A 25,489-nucleotide genomic window follows, 5' to 3' on the forward strand; every position below is an offset into this window, starting at 1 on the left:
GGTGAGGGCATATCCCGGGACGGAACTGCGACAACATGGGTGCGCTTGACACTGACGAATGAATGAATGAATATTTTTATTATGCTTTAGGTAAAGCCTATGAGAGCAAAAAATGGAGAATACAGGAAATCAAATCAACTGATTGGAATTATTCCGAACAGTCGATTGGTTAGCCACGCGATCGGAAATGGTTGTTTGAAAATTTTCAGTCCAGTGACGACATGAGCCTTCGTAGTGAGTCGTCGAATTGAAAAACACTAAGTATATACAATACAGCGACGGATCCAGGATAATGGCAAGGTGGGGGCCCTGGGAGTTAACCTCCCAGCTGTGGTGGCGGTCCGAACATAATTACCATTTTAACTAGTGTAAATTGGATATCCCCGACCCTCCAGCCCCTCTCTGGATCCGCCACTGATACAATATATATGGAAAAACATCAAGTAAAACAAATACCGATCGCGTCGCAATCAATCGGAATCAACCATTCGGAATGAAAACTGATTGGAACAATTCCAATCAGTGTGTTCGAGGAATTACTCCGCAATAGGGTAGTTTCCTTCATCAAAGAAAAAGAAAGTCATTGATTGCGATTCGTTACCAACCATTAGTGTATTCATAATATACAAATTATTTGGTTTTAGAAATCCCAGTTTAGACGAATGGCAATGGTAATTTTTAACCGCATTTGGAAAAGGCCAGATTGGCGCCCATGCGATGCCACTCCACCTGACGTCACGAGGACCTAATTTCTATACGAGTAGATAGGAGTTTTACATCGTGTGAGATTACCAATGCATGCATGAGGCACAGAGCTCAGGGAAATATTGTGTTAACAATCACCTATTAAAACTGCCTAAGGGCGTAAAGTTTTCTTCGTTTGATAGGGTATTAATAATCCTTATTTAAGCCAAGCGCTACCTGCTAGCAGGGTACTCTGCTACCTGCCAGCAGCCTGCATCGTATCAGCGCTCTAAGCCTCGCCCCAAGGTCACCTCACAGGGCGGAAGCGGGAACCAGAATGACGTCACACGGTCTTTTCCCATCATTCATACTTAGCCGTCGCGTTTTCGCGCGCTTGAAATTTTCCACTTTTCATTTAATCGCGAAAAATAAAAAATGTCATTAAAAAATCTGAAAGCGTGAAATACGTACTCCAGGATATGGTCGAATTAGGCAATAAAAAATAATAGGAAACCACCCTATTCCAATCAAAGTCGAGCAAATCCCTCCAGGGTCTAGCGATCACCCTTGCGACACGAACGGTCGACCCAGACGGCGAGGAGATGATCGTGCGGTCAGGGAGGAGATGGTCTTACTGCGGTCAGCCACACCACTGCCGTCCATGGTGGGATCCCGCTGCACCGTTTGAAACAGCAGCCTTGAAAACTGCAGCAATGTGCATTGGGAGTGGTAGGATAGGGAAGGGTTTGAGGGGACGAAGGTTAAAGCTTAGAAGGAGGGATCGAGAGGGAAGGTCACTCGACGGAAGAAGATAAAGCCAGTGGTGCAATACAAGACTGTAAATTAAATCGAAAATATACATTTCATTGATCGATTTCCTCTGTGTTGCGACTGTATATTTTCCAGCGTGGGAACTCTAATAACTGTTGTGACATTGATTGAAAAAAGCACCAGACTAACCTAATCTAACCTAAACTCCTAACTAACAGAATTTCTAACAATGACCGGAGACTTCAGATACTGGAGCTTGCTATTGAGGAGTATGCTGATCTAGTACCAATCAATATACCCCATGAAAACTCGGCATATATTTTTTCTGCGATGCGGAAGAATCTAGTTCGAAAACACCGCGGCATTTTCAAGCGTCCCAGTTGCACTACACTCAATGGTTTCTTTCAAAGATTAGTTTCTCAAGATACTATATAGGCATCCTCATTTGACTACAATGTATAGGCACCACGTCGCGAGGTACAAGCAAAGGCCGCAGCTAGCCTGAAAAGGGGGAGGGGTCATCATTTAGGCTATAGAGCACTTCCCATTGAAGCAGGGGATTCAGGAATTATGCAAAATATAACTCTTAAGGTACTGTGCGAAGGTAAACTGAGCCTTAAAATTTCCTAACTGTAATGTTTTCATTCAAATTTTTTAGACTATTTGTCAATTAAATCCTCCAAAATGATCTCAAAATCTGATAAAATTAACTACCACCTCCAGTGCCCTTTAGTTTTAAGATTTTGTTGAAAATTCAGATAATTTTAGAATCAAACCCTTACGGACACCGAGCCCAGTGGCGGCTGGTGGTAATTTATCTAGGGTGTGCATTAGAGCAGATATAGGATGATTTAATTATATTATGTTAATCCTAATCCATGAGCGTCATATTTCGTCGTAATAGAATACATAGCAAGCAAAACATATCACTGGTACACTCTACCCTTAAAATTGCATGAACAGAAATAATATTAGCATGTATGAAAATAATTATTCTCAACACACCTTCACAAGTGACGGTAGTTGAAATTCATTCTCTTTTCCTTAAACCCTATGAGGAAGTAGTGTAGAAAACGGCTATACAGATGGCTCTGTAGACGAACTAGGATCCTGGGTACAGGTACAGGTAGTGTAGGTGGCGGCTACACCACTACACTACCTGCTAGTCAGTCACCAAAAACATGCGCGTGCGCATTCGCATGGTTTTGAGCATGGAGAATACATTATATTGTGTAATGTATTAATCATGGTTTTGAGCACGAATATTACAATAGTAATGGAGTCCCCTTGGTTTTGAGTCTGCTTCCATCGCCCCTTTGAACAACACATACCCCCCCGCTTACCTCGTCCCGCCAGAGCTCCCTCAAGCGATCGCACAGACCAAAAATGCGCCCGGCATGATGCCACGGGATCGCACACTTGTAGAGCGGTGAATTCGAAATGGAGATAGCTGTAGCGTTCGGAGGCTCATGTTTCTTGCATATGCAGACAGTGCTTTTATCCTTCGCGTTGCAAAGGAATAGTTTTCTTTTATAATTTATTCATCTTTGGGTGTGCACTTGCTAACATGCGTATACGCACGCGCCGCCACTGACCGAGCCACAATGGGCGCTTCAGTAAATACCTATAATGACTATAAATTTCAACACTATGCCGATGAAATTTACAGTTTATTAAATGAAATTAATATTTAGGATACATGGGAACTAACCAGTAAAGGCAATCAGCATACAACCCAAGCATCCCTGAAGAAAAATTCTGGCTCAGTGCCTGCAAATGACTTGAACAACATGATCATATTACATTCCAAGGAAGAGTTGGTCACATTTGAAGCTCATTGATTTGCAGGTAAAATACCAATAATGTACATATATATCTCACAATGCAAGGCACATTATAACCCTTTCACTAATACATACTTCTATTAAAAAACCAGACCTTTATAAAATTATTGCATTACTTTCTTTAAAGACTTGAATGCTGGGAATATGAAGGGAAAAATTGATGAAAATATGGGTCGCATCAGCATGAATAAAAGATTAATCCAATGGGCTCATACACCGAATTTTCTAAATTGTTTACTTCGATAGAGTTTAATAACATTCAGACACATTTTTCCCATTTTTGATCTAATGCCTACTCTTCATGTTATTTTCCACAATAAATTGTCATACTTGACCCTTTTACAGACATTTTGATGACGATATCAGGTCACGCTAAGCTGATCATTGCTCTAATCTAGCTAGATTGAATTGGATTTGGGTGGGGTAGGTGTAACCTGTAGCTATGGGGTAGCTTGGGCACTAGACTTTGAGGTCAATTGTGCCAGATGCCAATCAATTACCTACGACCCATGAAGAAGTACATCCTAACTAAGTGCAAGGAGGTCTCAACCAGTGGTGCAGCGAGGGGGGGGTTTTGGGGGTTAAACCCCCCCCCCCCAGAGCTCAGAAATTTTTTCAAGTTTAATCCATTTTACTTAATTTGATTGATATTACTAATAGAATGGTGTAAGGATTAATAATATATCTCTCAGAAAGCCTTAAAACTCACCATTTATCTTAAAATTCCGCTATTATTAATCTCGTGCCTACCGCTTATCCTGGTGGGTATTCGATACACACCGCGGTATTAGTTGCAGCTGAACCCCGCCCCCCCCAGCCTTAATTCCTAGCTGTGCCCCTGGTCTCAACATTCCGAACATATCTCAAACATCCCGGCGATCCTTGAATGGAGAGCCAACGTGTCTGTCAAGAGTCCTCACAAATGCATGACAATCACATGGCAGATGAGTTTTTTTTGGCTACTTTAGCCGCTTCTAAGCTAATCCTAAGTTCCTTGCATCAAACTATCAGTTTAATGTGATTAACACTCCACCAAGTGATTTCTTCTCTTCACGAAAAAGTAAAGGAACAAACACTATGATGACCTCGCCAGGTTATCAATATGTAGTGGGCAGCAACTTATGTGTTTCCTTGTAGTAAGCTTACGAGAGAATGGTATAGAGAAGATATTTATTTTATCATTTTTTTCTCAACTTTTCCTTTCATCTACCGATTTCTTTTAATAAGTTGAAATTTTTGGTGTGAGTGAAAGAGCCCATTTTAAAACAGCACATCTCTTTAGGACCTGCGTCAGTGAAAAGATGAAAAATAAAATTACATAATACTAAATTCATCAGCAGTGGTGAGTGCATGAGAACAGCAGGAAGCAGCAAATATAATCTTATTACCCAAGTTATTTTTAATATCCCTCAATAGGATAGAAAACAACTGAAACCTGGAGTAACAGAGGAAGAGACATTGGAGCGTAGAACACAACACAAAATTAAATCCTTTTCTTCAAAAAGGCAAGTAAGGGAAATTATAATATAACACATGTACACAATTTTACGGATTACAATAGCTTTCAAGGACAAATAAAACTGAAGTGAACAATTCTGAAAACATTTAGAAAAATAGTCACCACATTCACACCACAAATTATACCCCAGGAAGTAGGTACACAACATGATTCGTGTCAAAATAAATCAGCATATTTGTTTTCCTCGAAGAAAAATTATACAGAAATGCCTATTTTCATCTGTGAGTATATTCAATGCAAAGTTAACCATTAGAGATATTTCACATCGAGCGGCATGGTGCAAACTGGCACCGTTTTAAATAGGGTCTCAAAATAGGGTGTTAATAAATTTAATATTTATTTCTATCTTCGAATACAGTGGAGCTAGTGACATCATGGCAAAATTAGCAGTGCCAGTACGCACTTTCTGCAACTTTTTTTAGAAGTGAAATATTGCGCTGTGTGTTCTTTCATTACAAGATATTACATATTTACTACGATTTATTTTTGTTCCAGATGTATATATATTAGAAATTTTGAGGCAGCAAAATTGAGGAAAGTGTTATTCGACTATTATGTCTTTTGTTAACCAGTGCTGGAACATTATTCCAGTGCTTTCTGGCACCATGACACCACTGATTAGAGCCTCAAACACGTATAGTGCATTCAACTCGCAATTTCTTGAACTACCAGGATAGCTATAATTGTGTGATCACTTCCTTAACTCTTCTCCCTGAAAACTCCCAAATTTCTTTCCTTCCTACTCTACTTTATTCTCCTTTCCCATTGCCAAATAACTTGTTTCTCAATAGAATGGATGCAAAAGATGTAGATATGTATATCATGGCACACAAATTAAAAATCCATTTCTTGAATGGTCATGCATATCCAGTCCATATGCTCTTTCAGTCATGCAGGGATAGTTAATTGTGGCACTATTGCATTAATTTGATCATAGCAGTGACCAACAATCACTATCATATACTTTTTCAACAAATAACAGGATAAAACCTACCTATATGCTGAAATCCTTCACTAGATCAAATTAATGAGAACAAGCGTATGAGCGGATTCTAATCTGAAGTAACACTGGCAATTAAATTGCACAATAAAATAGCAAGAAGCATATTGTGGAGACCCATCTTTGTTCATGTGTTAACCTCCTTGAAGATATTCATAGCTTCCATGAATATCATACTTGGTTTGAGAGATGAATAACTTTCTTACAATAAATTATATTAAAATATCTATCAAATTACACTGAATACATATTACGGTAAATCTACATACCATGTCACAAATATGCAATTTATGGGCCAATAGTGACTAAAAACTGTAACATGGTATAGCACAGAATCATAACATGATAATGGATGGAAAAAATCACTACAAGCATGATAAGTTAAAATGGCTCCAAAGGAATTAGTCATAATGCACAGATAATGTGATGGCTTCCCATAAACCAGCAAGGGTAATTACACATGCAAAATTGAATGACAGCAGAAAGATTTAACATGAAAAAGGAATTTAAAAAACTGGTAACTAAGGAAAGCCCCATTCACACATTACCTGGACACTTCAAGAACAGAATAACCTGATGCCACTTCACCCAAACATTCCCCAATTCTTCCCCATCAAGAGTCCCCAACAGAATCAAGTTAGATTAAAAAGATTAGTTATTATGACCGTAGATTAGGTGACACAAAAACCATCATGTAGTTCACACTAATCATCAAGGGCATACCCAGGATCAAAACTAGGGGGGGGGGGCAAGTCATGGTTGTTAAAGTTATAGTTGAGATTTAAGCATGGAAACGGTGATTGAAACCAACATTTTAAGGAAACTGTAACAGCTCTTTATTAGCTTTTAAAATTATTTGCTGGAAAAAATATTATTTACCTTATAGACATTTGCGATTTTTGCTTCTAGGGCGGCCAGCTGCCCCCTCCTGCCCCTTGCTGGATACGCCCACGCTCATCATACAATTTAACAAGAATAAAAGAACAAAATATGAAATCCACCAACCTGAAAAGTCTGCATTTGTGGAATACATATTCAATTACAGGAGCATGGCAGTGAAGTGGGTTGAGCATTTGGCTGCTCAAGGAAGGTACCTGCACTCAAATCTGGGTGAAGTCTTGAGATAACTCAAAAAAGATTAAATCCTCCATATTGTAAGGTGGCCCATGGAAGGCAATTAGCCCCCATGAAAAATTCACATGCCCGTGCCTTACTATGGGATGATCTCAACCTTCACCAATCAAAACCAACCAACCGGTTGAACCATCGAGTGAGCATTGACCATGGATTCAGAATAATATGCAATTATATTAAATTACTATCAATTGAATCTGAAAGTTTGGAAAAAAATAAAAATTCTTAAATATATGACATAGCTTCAATTCATGAGTGGATGGACTTCCAAGTCTTGTACATTCATTATTACCTCATTGCATTAGATGGTAGGAGTTATTAAGGCAATGAGGAAACAGCCAACAAGACACGAAAAACCAACTCAACTGTTCATTGCAACCTGACAAAATATCTTTCTTGAGCTTCAATTAATTCTTTCATATAGGATATAAAAGCATGATACAAGCATCTGTCCACCGGGTCCAAGAAGTGATTTTCATGAAAATCAGCTGCAGCTACATAAACTATTAACTATTCCCTTTCACAGAAATAAAGTGGACAATATTAGCAATTTATCTCCCATCCCTTTGTTCATATGATTAACTTCGGATGAATTTGTTTTATTTACTTCACCATGTATCTAACTCAGTGGCGTAACTATGGGGGGATGAGGGGATAGATCCCTCCCAAAGCCTTAAGGCCTGGTTACACGGTACATTAACATGTACAAGTTAATGTACGTTTGCGTGAATGATTTTGGTGGACCGGAACGGAATATGTACGAATGCATGAACCAAATTAGAACAGGTTCTACTTTCCATTCATGCATTCGCACAAGTTGGGTGGTTACTCGGTGCATTTTCATGTTCATTCACACGTTCATACATTTAGACATTAACCCGTACGTGTTAATGTATCGTGTAACCAGGCCTTTAAGGAAATAAAAAAGATATTAAAAATATTGTCTACTTTTGACACATGATAACTGTATCTGCTCAAAGTAAAATTTTAAGTGCCAAAATGATGTAAAATGTAATTCCAGGCATGTCATTTTGCAAAAATTTTTCCTGGAACCCCAGCTGCCCGTCCCCACCCATTGGCCACTTAAACCCCCCCACCCCCTCCCAAAGCCTAATCCTAGTTACGCCACTGATCTAACTCAAAGGCTCACCTACTCAGAATGTCACCGGAATACTGGCATGACAACGTGAAACAAGTGCAGTAAACCCGATTATCCGGGCTAATGATGGGGAGGGGCGGCACTAATAATCGGAAAACACGCATTATCTGAACTTTCCCTATAATTTCCTGCTTCTTTCGTCATTTACGTAAATCAATCAGTCTATTATTATCAATGCACATTTTGTTATTTTTTTATTCCTTTCCGGAATAATTATAAGAGCTTTCTTTCTGCGACTGCGATCTTTTTAGCTGCGATGACATGATTGCACCCATATTCTCACCACTCCGTGTAATACTTGGTTTCCGAAAACCACGCATTCATGGCCGCAAGATCATGGCTTCTGAAACATGGTTTGCACAAATGCTTCAAAACCACTGCGCGACATCGGAAATGACACTGTTAGGAACCACGCCGCATCTTGCACAAGTTGCCCGCGATGCAGCTGCTGTGAGACATACATCCGTGATCAAGCGCAATCGCGCTCCACAATACTTGAAAAACAGGAACACGGAACTCCCGAGATGGCTACAGGCACGCTATCACCCAATCGCCCAGCAGTGGTTATGGGAAACCAGCGCTTATGGCAAACTGTCAACACAAGCAAGTGCATGGCTATGACTCGAGATATCTCTATTTCCACTTCCCCCATTGCCTTCACTTCCACTATTCCTTCCTCTCCAGTTTGACCTCGACTAGTCACGGCATAAACATGCCCGAGTGCGGTGAAATCTCCGGCTACCTTGCGCCATATTCAACCGCATGCGAATCCACAGTAATAATTGCGCTTTCGCTATATGGAATATACATTTAATGATTGCAGATAAATTTTTTAGAAATTTATGATTGATTAACCATTGAGGAATCTTCTAAATTTACTCAAGAGATTTTTTTCCCACCACGGATCGTCGTCTGCAATGCTAGATCAGACCTCTATATAAACTTGAAACATTCCTGGTCAGCAAGTATGTAAAATAATTCCATTTGAGGAAGGGGATGCTAACGGAAATAATGGGTCTGGTGTAGCCATGCACTATAATGCAATTATGCATCCTGCTGCTTTCGAGTCCGATTTTATTTTTTTTTAAAGATCGCGGAAAACATTGAATGTGAACTCATGCACAGATAATCCGCAACACGGATAAACCGCAACCGGATAATTGGGAGTCTGCTGTAATTTATATGTAACCATGAGCACATAATGTCAGGAAGACGACGTATTTATCTTTTATTCTAAAAAGCTATCATTAGATTGTCAAACTGTTTCTTAGAGGTTCCCCAAAAATCCTTCCCGACCCTCCTGTTCTACTGTATTTTATTTTCTATTATCTACTCTTATCTAACTTCTTCAAAACGAAGAATATTTTAATGGATTCCTTCCAATTTGCTCTATGAACTTCAGAAATTTACCATTGGGAATCAAGGACTCAGGATTATGTAGTGGTCTACGTATAGTTAGATTCCTGGTGCCGGTGACTTCTTTCACCCCACAATCACTTAAGAGTCGCACAACTATTAAACCATTAGTTGCAAAATAAATTATATTTAAATACATGACATACATTCATGTAAAAATTCTTTATATGGGAATCAAAACAAAGAAACCAAGGTCATAGCTATCACAAAAATGGATTATTAGTCTTTTTTGATCATCTTACATAATATTAGATTGCTCACCATTATCTTGTTTTGCCTGGTAATACCGGTTTTTCTGAAGGATAGCAGTTATCATATCATGGTCAAGCTCACTATCAATTTTAGACTACTGAACTCAGTCTACTCAATCCTGGAGATACATTTGGACTTCAAAAAATTAACACAGAAAACCACAACCATCTGTGAATTTACAAACATATCAACTTACTTGGAAATATTTCTTTTATTGTGCAATAGTTTATTGGACCCTGTCTATGTCAATGTTGACAAGGAGAACAAATTACCGCTCCACAAATAAGAAATATTTCAAGCCATATGCCAAGGAGCAAAGCTTATGCACACACCTTTCCTCATATTTGACATTTATTTAAATGTTTCTGAATCATTCAGTAACCACTAACTGAAGAACATAGTCAAATACAGTAAATGTACTCCACTGATCATAATTACTGTTTGCACAAGAAGAGTTCACATATATTAGTAGCAATCATTTTTTAAAACTTTGGGGATTTAATAACAATATATACACAACATAGGAATTTTAGGTAAAATATGAGTAAATTACCAATATCACTGTAATAATGAATAGGAACAAATATTACGTAATATAGCAGCCATACATTGAGAAGGACTACTCACAACATTCAGATTCAACACCTGAATAAAGACACAATTTTATGGTTTCTGTGCAGTCCTTGGCTAAACTACATAGTTTAATCTCAAATCATGAAGATTAACATTAATCATCAAGTTTACAAAGAATATATTTTCTGCTGTATAATATTTCAAGCAAAGCAAATTGACAAGCTAACAATCTATGAAACTGACACCAAAATATTAGAGAAATATCTCATTACTGTGACAAAAATAAGCTATTCTACAAGCTCAATAATTTCATGCCCTAATTTTACCAATGTTGACAGTGCATAAGAATGCCCAATTTCACCAAGCAAAATTGGTGCTATTATTGGACCACTGCCAACTGATAAGTAATTATATCGCTTACAACCACGTATATTGTGAAAAAATATACATACTATATAATCTTTGGAAAGGAAATAATATAAAAAACTGTGAATTAATACCAGTTTTCCTTTGCTACAAATTTGGTTTTATAAACATCTAGTTTAAATAGTATAAGATTTAGCTAATATATATGTCACTTCACTTACACAATTACAATAACTCTTGGACTCTATTGAAAAATACAAGCTATCTATGCATAGAAGAATATTAATATATGCATGCTGATAGTGAATTTCTTAATGCTAATATGAAGCCATCATATTTAGATAGGATAAAATATCAAAAACATTATGTTTTACATTAAATATGTAAAAAAATGGAATATAACATTTAGATATGAATTAATAAACATATAAAGGAAATATGTATGTACTAGGCAATTTTCACATTATTAAATTTATGTCAAGAATGTTAGATCAAATCACCTTAACTAGAAAAATTACCAAAGAATCAATTGTCAGTTAAATCAATTATAACACTTCACATTTATAATTCCACACAAACATGTATAAATTAAAAAAGAATGTTAAAATAGTATGTGCACTCCAAACCAAATTTAAAAATGTATGTACCAGTAATGCTTGACACGCTTTATTCCTTCAGAGATGATTGCTAACCATTCTTTCAATGCCTAAAATTAACTGAATACATGATGAAGGACATTATAAGGCTTGCATTGCATGCCCAACATGCAATGCAAAGTTATAGATTAAAATTTATAAAGAACAATTTGCACTATAAGCTCATCCATTTAAACAAAGATAACTTATAAAGATGGTGCATTCACCGGGTGAGATAAATCAGGTAATAGATACCCTAACTAGCATTTAGATATTATTAATGAAAAGGTGTAAAGGATAGGATTTCCTTCCATCCTCTCACATGTCCGTGCCAACCTCGTTCTTGAAAAATTTTCCAAACATGAAAAACATGTGCACCAGCGTATTCATTTATAGGCAAGACAGAGGTGCAGTTTTCCATGAAGAAAGCTACACAAAATTTAAAGAAGGCATGGCAGAAAACAAAAAGTAAGAGGTAATGATCAAAAAAAACTTTTTATGGCCATTAACCGATAAAAGCAGCAAAAATATTTGTGGAGATAAAATTTCAGAGCAACAACGTTCTTAGTTATATTTGAAAATGTATTTAACTAACCACTGTAGCAGATTATTAACATTTTCCAATTTTGTGTGACACTAAATTAGGCAGTTAAATATTAATAGGAGAGTAATCTAAACTTGAGTACATTTTTTAAATTAATATCACCCATGAGGGAGAATCGAGGCTTGAGCAATATTTTCCCATAATAAGGGCCTGTGTTTGCATTTTAACAGTGGAAAAAACCTCAAATTATCAAGTTACATCATATGAGCATGAAATGAAGATACACAAAGGGCATTTGTGAGTGACTAACTTAACTTTTCATAAGAATTTTAAACAGACTAAGGAAATATGTATTCAATGATGAAATGTTAACTTAATGGCATTGAGGGTAAAATAATTCAAAACATCATTAGAATAGGTTAAAGCAGGGAAGACCTGTATTCATTCCACCAACTCTCCACCATTTGCCCACATGCAGCAATCAAAGAATAATTATGCTTGAGATACTAAATGGTCAATACAGATTTGATTGAAAATACCTCAAAATATTCAGTTAAACTGAGACATTTTTACCCCATCCTCACCCTATTAACATATTACCACATTCAGTTTGTTAATATGACAGTGAACATTCATAAAACATGACAGCTGGAATTTAAATTCATTCATGTTAAAGCTAAAACCACAGTAGTCTGAAGGGATACAGCCATCAAAAGATAAAGAGATGTTCTTTGGCCATAGATTACACTAATCCACTGAATACAATTTGAATCCATTTACTAAGCAAAATTATTCCCTTGAGAACAGTTCAATAAACATTTCACATTTAATTATTCACAAAGGTTGGCTAACTGAATGAGCTACAGTAAGAACACCAATGTATTTTACAGAAAAAAATGCTAATTTTAACATCACCATCTCCGTGACTCAATAATATAAGAAAGTAATCATTTCAGACATTCTTTAAATATAAATTAGTTTTAAAATACATGTATTCTCACAAAGGGATGGCTTTTTAAAAGGCTCTTCATGCCTACTGGAAAAATATATAAACTTCACTTAACTATACTGTTATACATTGTAATATGATCACAGAAGGGTGGGAGGGAGGCTATTATGTAGCACAGAGCCCCTCATATTATGTTATTCCCAATATTATCCAGAATAATATCATCAAATGAATGAAAGAGGCAAGGAAAATAGCACATACTAGAGTAAAAATCATCACTGTTGTGCTAGGTGATAAATTCCAGAAATCTTACTCCATGCTTAACTTGCAATTCTACTCAATTCAATGCCGCCAAATGTTATCAAAATTAAACCTACTCAAAGTCCTAAAATTGGCTGATAAAATACAATTTTATTCCTCTGGCATTACATCTAACCATTCTGATAGTTAATCAACTTGTTCCTGCCAGCAACTGATTACAATAACTCAATTCAAACTTATAATTGCCCATCTTCTCGAATTTTGACAATATGGGAGAATGACGAGATAAGGCTTTTGATGGAACTTAATAAAATCACACTCACAAAACATATCTCTGCAGCCAGCAGTGAACCCCATGGGTCAACATTTTGCCAAGACTTTTTCAGTTACCACCTCACAATATATGAATTTTGTGCCCTGAAATGCATTATATTAACCCATTGAACACAGACATGATAGTCAAGCAGATTTACAAGTATGTGAGGCAAATAAAAGCCTAACCAATGCAACCAAAGCGTTCTGATGTGGACGGTTTCCTACATAGCAATGAGGTTTCAGTTGCTCACAGGTACAACGTTTTAGACTATGTAAAGAGTAGGACCATAATTGAGCACATTGAAGAACCAGTAATGCAGAAATTTTACAGTCAAAAGACTAGAAATAGACTTAGCTAATAAAATAAATCATTATAAATAGTTCCCTCACTTCTTTAGGGAGTCAAAAACTTATACAAGTGATTGAGTACACTAATTGAAATTAAAGCTAACACTTAAGACCATTGTAATGAGGTCACCATAATCACAGGGTGCTAATATCATTGTGTTCATTATCAATTCATAAAATCACAGTAAATTAAAAGAAAAGGGTACACTCAGATAGAGTAAAAAGTGTGCTGAACTTGATGGCAGCTAGAATATGCACCACCTTCAGTTAATATATATTAAACTATAGGTAAGTAAAAAATGTCTCTCTCCCATAATCTTGACCAATCAATAAGTTTTTTTAGCCTTTCAACAGGTAAAACTAACAATGCTATAGCAACAGTGAGGAGATTCCATTTATATTTTCTCTAAAACTTGCCAAACATCACCACCTAGGCTGGTTCCTTCTCTCATTTAGACACCAAGAACATGATGAGTCTGCAAGGAAAGTAATAACACATTGTAATGCAACAACACCTTTTTCCTTAAAATTATCAAATGAGCACTGCATTTCCAAGTAACCCAGTATGACTTCACATGCAATAAGGCAACACATTTTTCAACTTTTTCATAACAAATAAATCTTATGTCACAGTTTTTGCCTCAAAGTTTCAAAAATTTTACAAAAGACATTACTGTCATAAATTTATTTGGCCAGAGTGATCATGCCATGTTATTTGGTAAAAAGACATTGCTTATGAGTTATGATGAATATTCTTATAAAAAAGCCACAACTTTGCAGGTGTGTACCAACTTTTCATTGATTAGATAGCTTAGCACAGTTACCCTCAAGAGAAAACCTGCCAAATGGATATCTACAATATATTTATAACCTTTTTAGCCATCAAACATGGATTTTCTACTCATTCCACAACCAAGCTGCCAAGTAATTTTAAGTTATGGCAGATGATAGGCAAAGTATACCTTATGACTAAGTGAATTAATAAGATGAGGGATTAAGAAGGTCTCAACACGCAACAGTAGTGGAAACTATGGGACAGTCAGAGGCAGATTTAGGGAGATTACAGGGGTCATGAATCCTTCAAATTCTATCAATATTTTTATAAGTTCAATAGTTTTTGTATCCTTGTTAAGCGTGAAGGGAGTGTAAATGCAAACGCATAGCTACAATTCCCAAACATGAGAGAAGGTTAAGTTGCATGTATTTATCATGGAGTGCAGCACTCACTACTGTAACAACACCCCTCTCTCCTGGGGGAGTATTCCATACTACTCTTATCCACGACATGACACCCCCAAATTTGATGCTGAATCCACCCATGGGGTTTACGTTATTGAACCCAATTCCTAACTCCTGAGGCCCGGTTCATCAGTCAAAAGACTTTCATTCCCAGGCACCCAAGAGGTTGAAGGGGAAAGGAAAGGAAAAAGGAGGTGATGCTGTGATAAAGAGCCTGCTGATTCCTCCAGGGTAGGGATAGGTGTGGCCAGCGAATTTAAGTATACCACTACTAGCCACAGTGATAACTTTATGGAGCCACCCGCAATGCACAAATTGAGCGAATAATCCACAAAGAAAAAATCATCCGCCTTGACCGGGATTCGAATCGGGTATCTCCTGATTTCCAGTTGAGTGCTTAAGCCAGTTAAGCTACGGAGGACGTCATTCTCCTCAGGGAAATAGTCCACAAATTTCCCCAGAACATTTGGCAAACTTAACAAAATAACAATCAAAAGCCAATCAAAATTACCTGAAGTTGATGGCTTTGGATGCAAGGAGTCGATTGCATTCAGCTTCGTCAGCAAGAGGCAACAAGACCTCTGGACACTCACTATCTTGGTCAGAGAAGTCAAACCGGTTGATGCGATGTAACACACGCGCATCACCAAATGGTCCATGAACTACCAGATGGTGGACACTCATTGGGACAGCTGTCTTTGTTTTTAGTATCAGCTAGAAAAATGGAATACAATTTCACAGTAGTCAGAATAGAAATGGTACGTTAATTGAGCAAATAAAATTAAATACACCATTTCAATCTATATTTATAAGAGAAAGTCTAAAATCGTGTTAGTTAGAACACTTAGAACTCGAGAACGGCAGAACCGATTTTAATGATATTAGGTTCTTTGGATTCGTCTCAGCCCCGGATAACTTAGAGAACATTAAAAAATAGGAAAAGTTCACAAAAAATTTCATCTTTTTCTTAAGGATATGTTTTAAGGAGTTGGTTACCCTACAACAATTGATAATAATAATAATAATAATAATAATAATGTTTATTTGTCCAGAGATCTAGAAGTACAAGGGGTGCACTGGATATAGGACACGTCAAGATAAAAATATATATACAATAAATACAAATATACAATGATGCAGGATACATCAAAATTTGTTTAAGAATTCATCTACAGAATAATACATTCTTAATTTCAAATATTTAAGTAGGTTGGTCTTAATAAGTCGGTCAAAACAACAAATCAAATTATTTGTTTTGTTTTTACCAATTTAATGATTGAAATTCGTAGCAATGTAACATTTTAATTGTTAAATATATTCAAAATATTTAAATTGCATTTAAAAAATTTAATTCCAGCTAATTGTAAGCCCAGCTCGAGTTGACTCTTCAATACCGTGTTTGTAAACAAATCTCCAAACTATTGTTGACAATTGGTAATGTCCATGTTCCTGTATACAAATCGAGCAGTTTGATTCCACTTCCTCGGAATGTTTGCAAATTAGTTTCATCAGAAGGTGAGCTCATAAACAAAGTGTTCCTGAATATTATTGATCACTAAAAAAATCACAAATGGTTGATTGAGCAAGTAATTTTGATGGCCTAGAACAAAGATCTGGATGATTCAAACTAGATAAATCAGGATCAAATAGTTTGTACTCTGCATGAACTCAAATCTTTTAACTGTGTAACAAATGAAGACGAAGTCAACAACTATCTATCTGAATATTTAAAGCCTGTTGACATACTTGGCTTACCACGGTACGATTTACAGCTGAAGGTAGGCTCTGTGTTCATGATCTTTCTAATCCTAAACCAAACAAAACCATCCAACGGAACACATTTGGTGATTAAAAAAAACTAATAATGACAGTGATTCATCAGATTTTGTGCAACACCTTCTTGAATTAGGCCGCCATAGTGACTTCCAACTAGAGGTCATACACTATTGAGCCCAGAAGAAGAAAAATGGATGCCTGTGATCAATGAGCGATTGATCTGTTGAGGAATTCACACTAACACTCAAAATAGTGCGAACAACAAAAAAACATTTGATGCCCATAAATACGGTGAAGTATTAAATGAGAAGCTGTGACCTATTTGTCATGAGCTCAAAACACCATCAACTTATCCACAGAAGGGTTAAAGCCATTGATTTTTTTTTGCTGTGAATAGCTTAACAAGTATATGACAGATCTAAAATAGATTAACTCAGTTCTATTTCTTTCCATACTCATCACATCTACTGCTCTGGGGCAGATCCATGAGAGGATGGGAGGAAGGGTGGCTAAGGGGGCCATAGTATCCTGTATACGAATCCCCCCCCCCCATTGGATCGAAACACACACTGAATAAAATCGAAATTTTAAGAGGTTACCACTTTTTACATAAATATTTAGTCATATTTTCTGATATATTTACCTACTTTAACGAATTGAAATACAAATTAGCTCGAAACATAGGGCCTGTCTTACACGCTTTTGGTATTTTACAATCCAGTGGCAGATTCAGAGAGGGGCCAGGGGAGGGCTATAGACCCCCCCCCCCCTTGGGTATCCAATTCACTCTAGATATAATGGTAATTTTGTTCGGACCCACACTACTTCAGTGAGGTTACCCCATTAAGGCCCTATCCAGGATCTGCCGCTGCTGATGATAATAAAAAATTGGTGAGTGAGCCAATTGAGGATTATTTCAAAGAGAAAAGGAAATAATGCACAATTACACACCATAACTCACAGAGCTGACTTACCTGATATGAAATTTCCCTGTGAGAACTCTGGGTTGGATCTCGTTGACTGCCTGTAACACGAGCCTTCACCACCCACTGATTGTTGAAAGCAGAGAATCTACTTGTCTCGTAGAAGAGCTTGTGTACAAGTTCATCTGATCGGTACGGCTTCATCTGCAAATCTTTAGAAGTAATGTGTGGAAAAATACCCACAATAATGCACAGAATGTAGCAAAATAACTTATAATAGATCAATTAACCTGATTTTATTGAATTTTCACAATGGTAAAGATACTCTCAGATAAATATGAACATGGAACTAAAAATTCTATTCGAAAAATCACTAAAATCGAGGTTAAACAATGATTAGACAGACTTTTTTGCCAATCATTAAAAATACTACTGTTCGAAAGTAGTTGTTCAAAATTTATAGCAATGCCTCATTCTATAACTAGTGGAACATAACTGGCTGATAACATAATTTAACAGAGGAACACAAACAAAACTGATATGAGTATGTAATAATTCCAATGCCAGAGATTGAATTTGTGAAAATAATTATACCCATTAAAACTATTATTACTCAAAGGGCAAGAAACAGAAATAATTTACTCACAATGTTGGCACACAAAATCACATAAAATCAAATTTTACACTAAGTAATTATCAACTGTCTGCCATGAAAATAGCATTAACAAACTGAAAGTGGCTTTAATTATAATGGACAAGCCATCATGAAATCAGAAAAAATTGAGAAATATACTCTGCTGACACATATTAAACTTTGGACCATAAACCATTATCTTTGAAGAAACAGCTGTCATACCTACATCTTACCTGACAAGGCTCACCAGTACCTAAACAATTAACAATATAAAAGGGAAAATTAGTGTCAACTCTTACTCATTTAGGATAATGATAGATTTAATGGGGGATCTATAGCTTTGTTCACATTATTACCAATAGCAATTAAACATGTTAATGGCTAAGTGAATCATACACGAAACATGTATTATCCATAGCAGAGAATTACATTAAATATAAAGAATTAATATGCATTATCCAAAGGCAGAAATTAACTGGGGTTAAATATGTGCCTACGTGAACAACTATATAAATAGAAACATTCAATAGAGAGAGAAAATCATTTTCAAGTTTCAAGAGAGTATCCTATCCAGCAACAGTAAGATGTTTAAAACATGATTAAAATTACCCAGAAAGAAAACATTTTGAGGAGGTTGAGTAAATAATTATTAAATTTAATTAAATTCAACTTTACTAATTAACTGATAAATGAAGAAACTGGATTTTTATTAGTACCTCATGATGACACAGTTGCTTTGAAATACTATGTGCCAAAAAAAAAAACGTGGACCTTACCCCTCTTTACTAATTACTCAGAATGCCTCAAAATATCTAGCCAGACTTCATTGAATCTGTAAATAAAGTTATTATTCATCCTAAAAAATACTATCAACCAAGACATCACTATTTTAATATTTTACTACAAAATGCTGACATAGGCACCCAGATCGGTTGATAGAACCATTTTCCTATGCACCAACGTAAGATAGTGCCAACAGATGGGCACCTAAGACACCATGAATTGTAAATAATGAAGATTATGACATAACAACTTCCATTCTCTGCACGCAACAGTGATTAGTTACTTAATATTATTACCATCCCTACCTTCACCACCTGTCATGAAAAAAAACTACGTAATTGAGGGCACATAAGGCAGTGTTTGTTCATGCTTAAATAACTAATGATAACCCTTGATTGAACAGAAGAAAGAAACAATTGTCAAAGAAAGTCATATCAAACAGAATTTTTTGCCTAAGAACCTATACTTTCTGGATATTACTCTATTTTAAGAGCCTTAAACAGTGAAATATTCCCTCTGCATTTCCTTCCTTAATGATAGTTCGTAGTTATAAAACGTTCATAAAAAAGTGGTTGCATGGATATAAATGTCATTTTTATTTGGGACGTCAAGAAAAAAATTTCATGGATTTATGTCATAAAACTAGTAAGTGCCACTAACCATTCATTACTCCTTAATTAACTCACTTATTTACTTACTTTAACTGTGAGATATCCAGTTGTCCAACAGGAAGTGTTGATTATAAGCTTCACAGCACTAAGACATATTACAAGACTACACAAATAATTAAAATACTCCATGTTGAATTAAGTATTTGAGTATAATATAATAATAAGTACTAACTGATTATTGAAAATATTGAGTACTAATCACATGATACACCACTCTCGACTCAAGACTACATAGTTAGAAATGCCTAATCTAGTATGAACTTCAAATTATCTGCATAAAACTGATATTCTATTGAGTAGTAACTGACACGAGTGACACAAGAGCTATCAACAATTAATGACATTGAAAACTATGAGGGAGGGCTAGACTAAATACAATATATTCCAAAATTAAACTCTACATTGTGATATCAAGGGAAGGAATAGTAGATTCCAAATTTCATTATTCACTCTTAATAAACAAGGAGGAACTTGCCAAGTGGTAAACATTTACTTCTAAACTCTTGGCTCTCAATAACTCTGTCGGACTCTTACCATTGAAAGTAATCTTCTCGTAAGAGAGCAACTCAAAGATATTGTCATAGAGTCGTTTCTCCCTCTCCTCCACAACGCTGGCTGCCTGAAGAGCCTCCATCACTTCAAGTCCAGTGCGTGTCGGATGGGCGCAAGCAGCCTCATGACTGCTCGTCTCATGCCATGGGCCTCTCCATGGGCAGCCAATGCGTGCAAATCGGCAGCTGGTTATCCTATAGCCAGCAGTATGTCAGGGACCCAAAGCCCAAGTTGAGTCTCGCTCAAGTTTTGTGGACATGGTCAGTAACTTCAAGAGTTTTCAAACAAAATTACTGACTCAGTCAATGAAAATTGCAATCATCACTTCAAATTATTTTGGGAAAAACAAAGCAGAGGATATTAATTAAATAGCTCATTGGGCTAAAAACTGCAAGTTAATTAAATGCCCTCGGATTATATTCTACTGGTATGACCATAGTAATGCGATTATTCTGCTGTAGCTAAAAAGGATTTCCTGGGGCAGAAACAAACCAAAGTTCTCTAGTAAAATTCAGAGAAGTGGAGGATAAGATATACTTCTCCAGTTTACAAGGCTGTAGCTAGGGACATTTTTGGGGGTTCATTTGGAAAAGGAGTACATCTCAAGGGGGCTCAATTGGAGGGGGATCATATCTCTCAAACATTTCAAGGTAGAGGAGAGGGTTTGAAAACCCCATCCTTACCAGGCCTGTTCGGAGTGTCCAGCCAATCAAAGGAAAAAATTCACGCATATTTCAATTCTGGGTTTTCCAGAGAAATTTTACAAACTTTCAGGTATTATATTACGTGATATATAATATTACGTGATTACTGCAATATATAAGGATTTTAAAACGACCAAAATTGCTTCTATGCTTATAAATAATATTATATTTATGTACTTACAAGGACAAGGAATAGGTTAGTTAGCACAGATTGTATTTGAAATTTAAATTTATTCCATTCAAGCCAAGAAGCAGCTTCAACCTGGCGTTCTATTTCACATGTTTTTGAATCTTACTTGAGTCAACAGTGCTAGGAATTTCAATTCCGTTTTCTTGTCTGAAATTCCACATTTAGAAGCCGCTGTGAAAATTCTACTAAGCTACTGCACCTTAAGTTATGACAAACACATTTTAGGCCAGAATATTAGAGTTGGACCGGTAACATTTTATATGAAATGAATTTAAAATAAAATATTTTGAAATTCACGGTTAGGACAAAAATTCGTGAACAATTCATGTATAATTCCAGGGACTAAAATTTCACGCAAAATTCCCCATTTTACCAGTCGCTGGACACCCTGATGTTACAGCCTCCAGCATCAGACTCATATAAAAAGAGAGTTGATTTGATTCTTAAACCAGGAAATCCTTACTCATTAGATAATTTTCAACCCTATCTTTCCCATTCATCACAGCATTCAAGATTACTCTATCAATATGAAGCCACATGGAAGTAAACGACACAAAAATTAATGAAGCATGTAATACCTGGAGCAAAGTCTCCATCAACATTTAATACTGTTGATTAGTTTCCCTAAAAAATGACTATTGATAGAAACAAACCATTTTTATTTTGACTTAGAATATCAGTCATAAGATAGACTTGATTATTCAGGGAGTTTAGATAAATTGGTGATCCCTTGGAACATTAAATAATCTCTGAGAAATCATGTACTGAAAACTAAAAAATTGACATTGTACAGATGTACGGTAATAATCCTAATAATATAATATTGATAAAAAAGAATTTTATTCCGAAATCCTTAAAAAAAATAGGAAACATCAAATGAAGCATTTAAAAAACCATGCTGGTTAACAAAATTCAGACCAGTTTGGAAGCAGGAAAAAATATCAGGTTACTCTATCACTACTAAGTGAGCAAAGCTGTATCTCAGGGATTGCTTTAGAAATTTAGCACAAACATCATGTCTCATTGAACAGAAATAAATTAATAAAGAGGTATCCAAGGGATAAATTTATAATCATGTCATTAACTGACTCTGAATTTTCCCATGCAACTGATTTAATGCCATATCAGATGGTAATACCCAAGTGCTTACTATTTTTGTTATGCTGTCTCGATGCTCCAGCTCTTCTGTTGATTTACCATGTAGCAATTGATAGGATTTGGAAAATGTATGGAAACATAGCTTTACTTGGAATAAGAATTAATACATGCAGCAACAATGACTATCTTGATGAGTTATCACCATGAATTGCCACCACATATACACTAATTTTGATGAAAAATTTGCTCCACTAAGGGCAGGCTCAAATTTTGATCCAACTGAAGTTGATTGGTCATCTTACTGCCTTCTGTGAAATAATCTCCAATTATGGAAAGATCGATTTACATCACTTGTAGAACTAAATTTTCCCTTGAAGCAGCTAAACTAAAATTAAAAATCTTAATCCCTTATTCTTAATGCATGATGCTAAAATGCAGGGAATCATTTATTTTTTAAATCTCTTGGGCCACTTTCGCCTATTTCTCTCAGCAATGTAAGAGCTAACTTTCTTCTGTATCTAGATATCACTAGAGGAAATTAGGCAGCAGGATTATTGGCAATTAGGGTTATTAAAGTGTTGAGTACATTAAAATCTAATTTACATGGCTAAGTATGAATGACCAGTCAGATTTTTCAAAATCTGCGTGACTCAAATTATTATTAAGTATCATGCAAAGATCCACATCCACTCATGAAATCATTGCCCTTATTTCCCAGAAGGCAGTCATAAGATGACTCACCTTTCCTCACAGAGAAACTGCTGGTGGCGGTCAAGTGAGTTTCTAGGAAATTCTCGATTGCAGAATTGACACTCAGCAGGAAGTTCGCTGACTGCCTTTTCGACTGCAAGATTGCGAGAGGCTGAGCTCCGCCCAATTTCAACCCGACAATTTGGGCACGTTGACACTTCATCTCGGAGACGAGCATCGGCTAGCAGGTGGGTGAAGCAACCGGCACACATGAGATGACCATTGGTGCACTGGGCATGACCAGCACCAGTCGTAAAATGAGAAGCACCCAAGAACCGAGAAGGCCGCACCAAGGAAAGCATTGAAAACAAGTATTGAAATGGGTAAAAGGCCTCAGTACAGTCACTCTTACAAGGAATGGTGACCAAAGAAGAGGGTAACTATGAAAACAAACACTCAAGTCATTTATTAGTGCTCATAACAGGCCTGTAATTGTGAAAGTCACACATAACTATCTACAGGCTAATACGTGGTCCACAAATGAATCTTATAAATATCTCCATCTAACCACAACAGTACATGAAATTTGAGGCAAAATAATACCATGGTACTGTATTATTGCTCAGACAAGGTATTCCTAATGACTGACTTACTAATTTAATAAATTGCAGTGAAAGTTGTCTTCCTTCTCTGGGAGCTGTTAGTCTCACCAAAGTTATCTTAGCATAATAACGTGAAAACGCAGCAATTTACTTCACAAGTGCAAGTTTTTTAAAATGGTTTTGTTATCCATTTCTTCAGATGAAGAATTGATGTAGCTCAATCAGAAGAAAAAACAACTTGGTGACACAAAAAACCCTTCGATTCAAAAGACATTCGTATCTCTCCGACGATAATGAACCAATTTCATGCCTAAATTCCTTACCATGTCCAATAATTATACACATATTTAAAATGAACAGATCACAGGTGGATTGAGTGGACTTTTCTGCCGTATATATTGCAGGATTACGAAAATACAAAAGTGTGACTGCACCGTGATAATTACAGTGGAATCTTAAAAAACTTGGCCTTGACCAGCACTTCAAGCCATAATACGACTTGCTTATCACCCCAAGGATCAAATGATGAAGGATAAGGCTCATGGAGAGGACAGAATAACATTTATGCTTTCCATTTACTTTATTATACTCATTTTCAGGTCACAGATACAATTAACATATAGATAAATTTCTTTACGATAAAAAAGCCTTTTCCACAAACTGACTTTGCAAATAATTAATGACACCAAATAATAATTACACATGAAAACACTGAAAGGAAACAGATTAGACAAATACACATCACAGGTGCATAATAATCCTTTGAATACACTCATTACACCATTTAAACACATTGATTATTTCATTTAGACAATATAACATTACATTCACCTAAGTGACATGGGCGTATCGCATAAAAGATTAATTTACAAAGTTCTATCATTTGATTATCGACAAAATTACAACCTCGACGAAAATAAAAATACGAAGCGTTCTTTTTATCTCGAATACCGATTACTCTAGCGATCGCCCAAAACATTTTTACACATTACGCTGACATGCAATTACGCTGGAAAAAATTGCACATTAAAATGGTTGACAGTGATAAATCAATATCATGGGCTACTTCATGCCACTTAGAGAAGTAGTCCTTAAATCTGCGTTTAAAAATGCACGCAGGATGGCAAAAAACTAATATTAAGTTTTATTTCAGCTTCAATAAAGAAAGTGGCAATCCATAAATAAATATTATATTATTGGCACGACTAACCTGGTACACTGCAGCACGGGGTAGGTCTAAACAAACGGCGCAGCACAGGATTCCCCCTAACCTGTGCTCTAACTTTTCGGCCACAGGATCGGGGGCCTTATCAACCTTTTTACGCTTGGCATCGGGTTCATAGATTTCTTCTTTCGTTTCTTGCTCTTCAGGAGGATTACTCGAAGATTCTCCAGCAAAATAAGTTGGATTCTGCTCACCACTCGAAGAAGCTGCTTCTCCGTCAGCCATTTTGTTTGTTTTGGTTTCCCAACACCAGCTGGTACCTGGATTTAAAACGTCATTGGAGTTCACGGGACGGCAGGCAACATTACAGCGTTGCCAAGTCGAAGCTAAATAATGTTTCGTTTTCTTACGACGCAATAACTGGCTGTATGACCTCCAAGCAAACAAATCCTGAGTATAATTTTCTGGTATTGCGTTCATAAGATTCTTCGAGTAGTTCCGATCTTTTTTATAAGAACAAATACTTGGCATTTCTAGACATAATCATTCTATAGTTTAAATTTCCACGATATAAATAAATGTTACTTCTGTAATCAGTCGAAATGTTGGTGTATTTTAAATCGAGATTTAGGTTTTAATTCATCTTTCTGTGACGCTAGACGGAGGTAGGCTAGTGAGTGGGATGTTTATTT

General features: G+C 36.3%; 1 protein-coding gene across 1 annotated transcript; it reads right to left on the reverse strand.

Moving 5' to 3' along the window:
- Positions 1-9,971: 9,971 nt before the first annotated feature.
- On the reverse strand, positions 9,972-25,129 carry LOC124166756 (cysteine and histidine-rich protein 1 homolog). The gene is made up of 6 exons (XM_046544431.1): positions 24,843-25,129; positions 23,082-23,320; positions 20,331-20,542; positions 17,760-17,920; positions 15,521-15,723; positions 9,972-14,246 (listed from the first exon to the last, which is right to left on the reverse strand). The coding sequence occupies exons 1-6, from the start codon at positions 25,080-25,082 to the stop codon at positions 14,219-14,221; spliced, it is 1,083 nt and encodes a 360-aa protein (XP_046400387.1). The 5' UTR covers positions 25,083-25,129; the 3' UTR covers positions 9,972-14,218.
- Positions 25,130-25,489: the final 360 nt, after the last annotated feature.

Source organism: Ischnura elegans, chromosome 1, assembly GCF_921293095.1.
Source record: "Ischnura elegans chromosome 1, ioIscEleg1.1, whole genome shotgun sequence".
Lineage (NCBI taxonomy): Eukaryota > Metazoa > Arthropoda > Insecta > Odonata > Coenagrionidae > Ischnura > Ischnura elegans.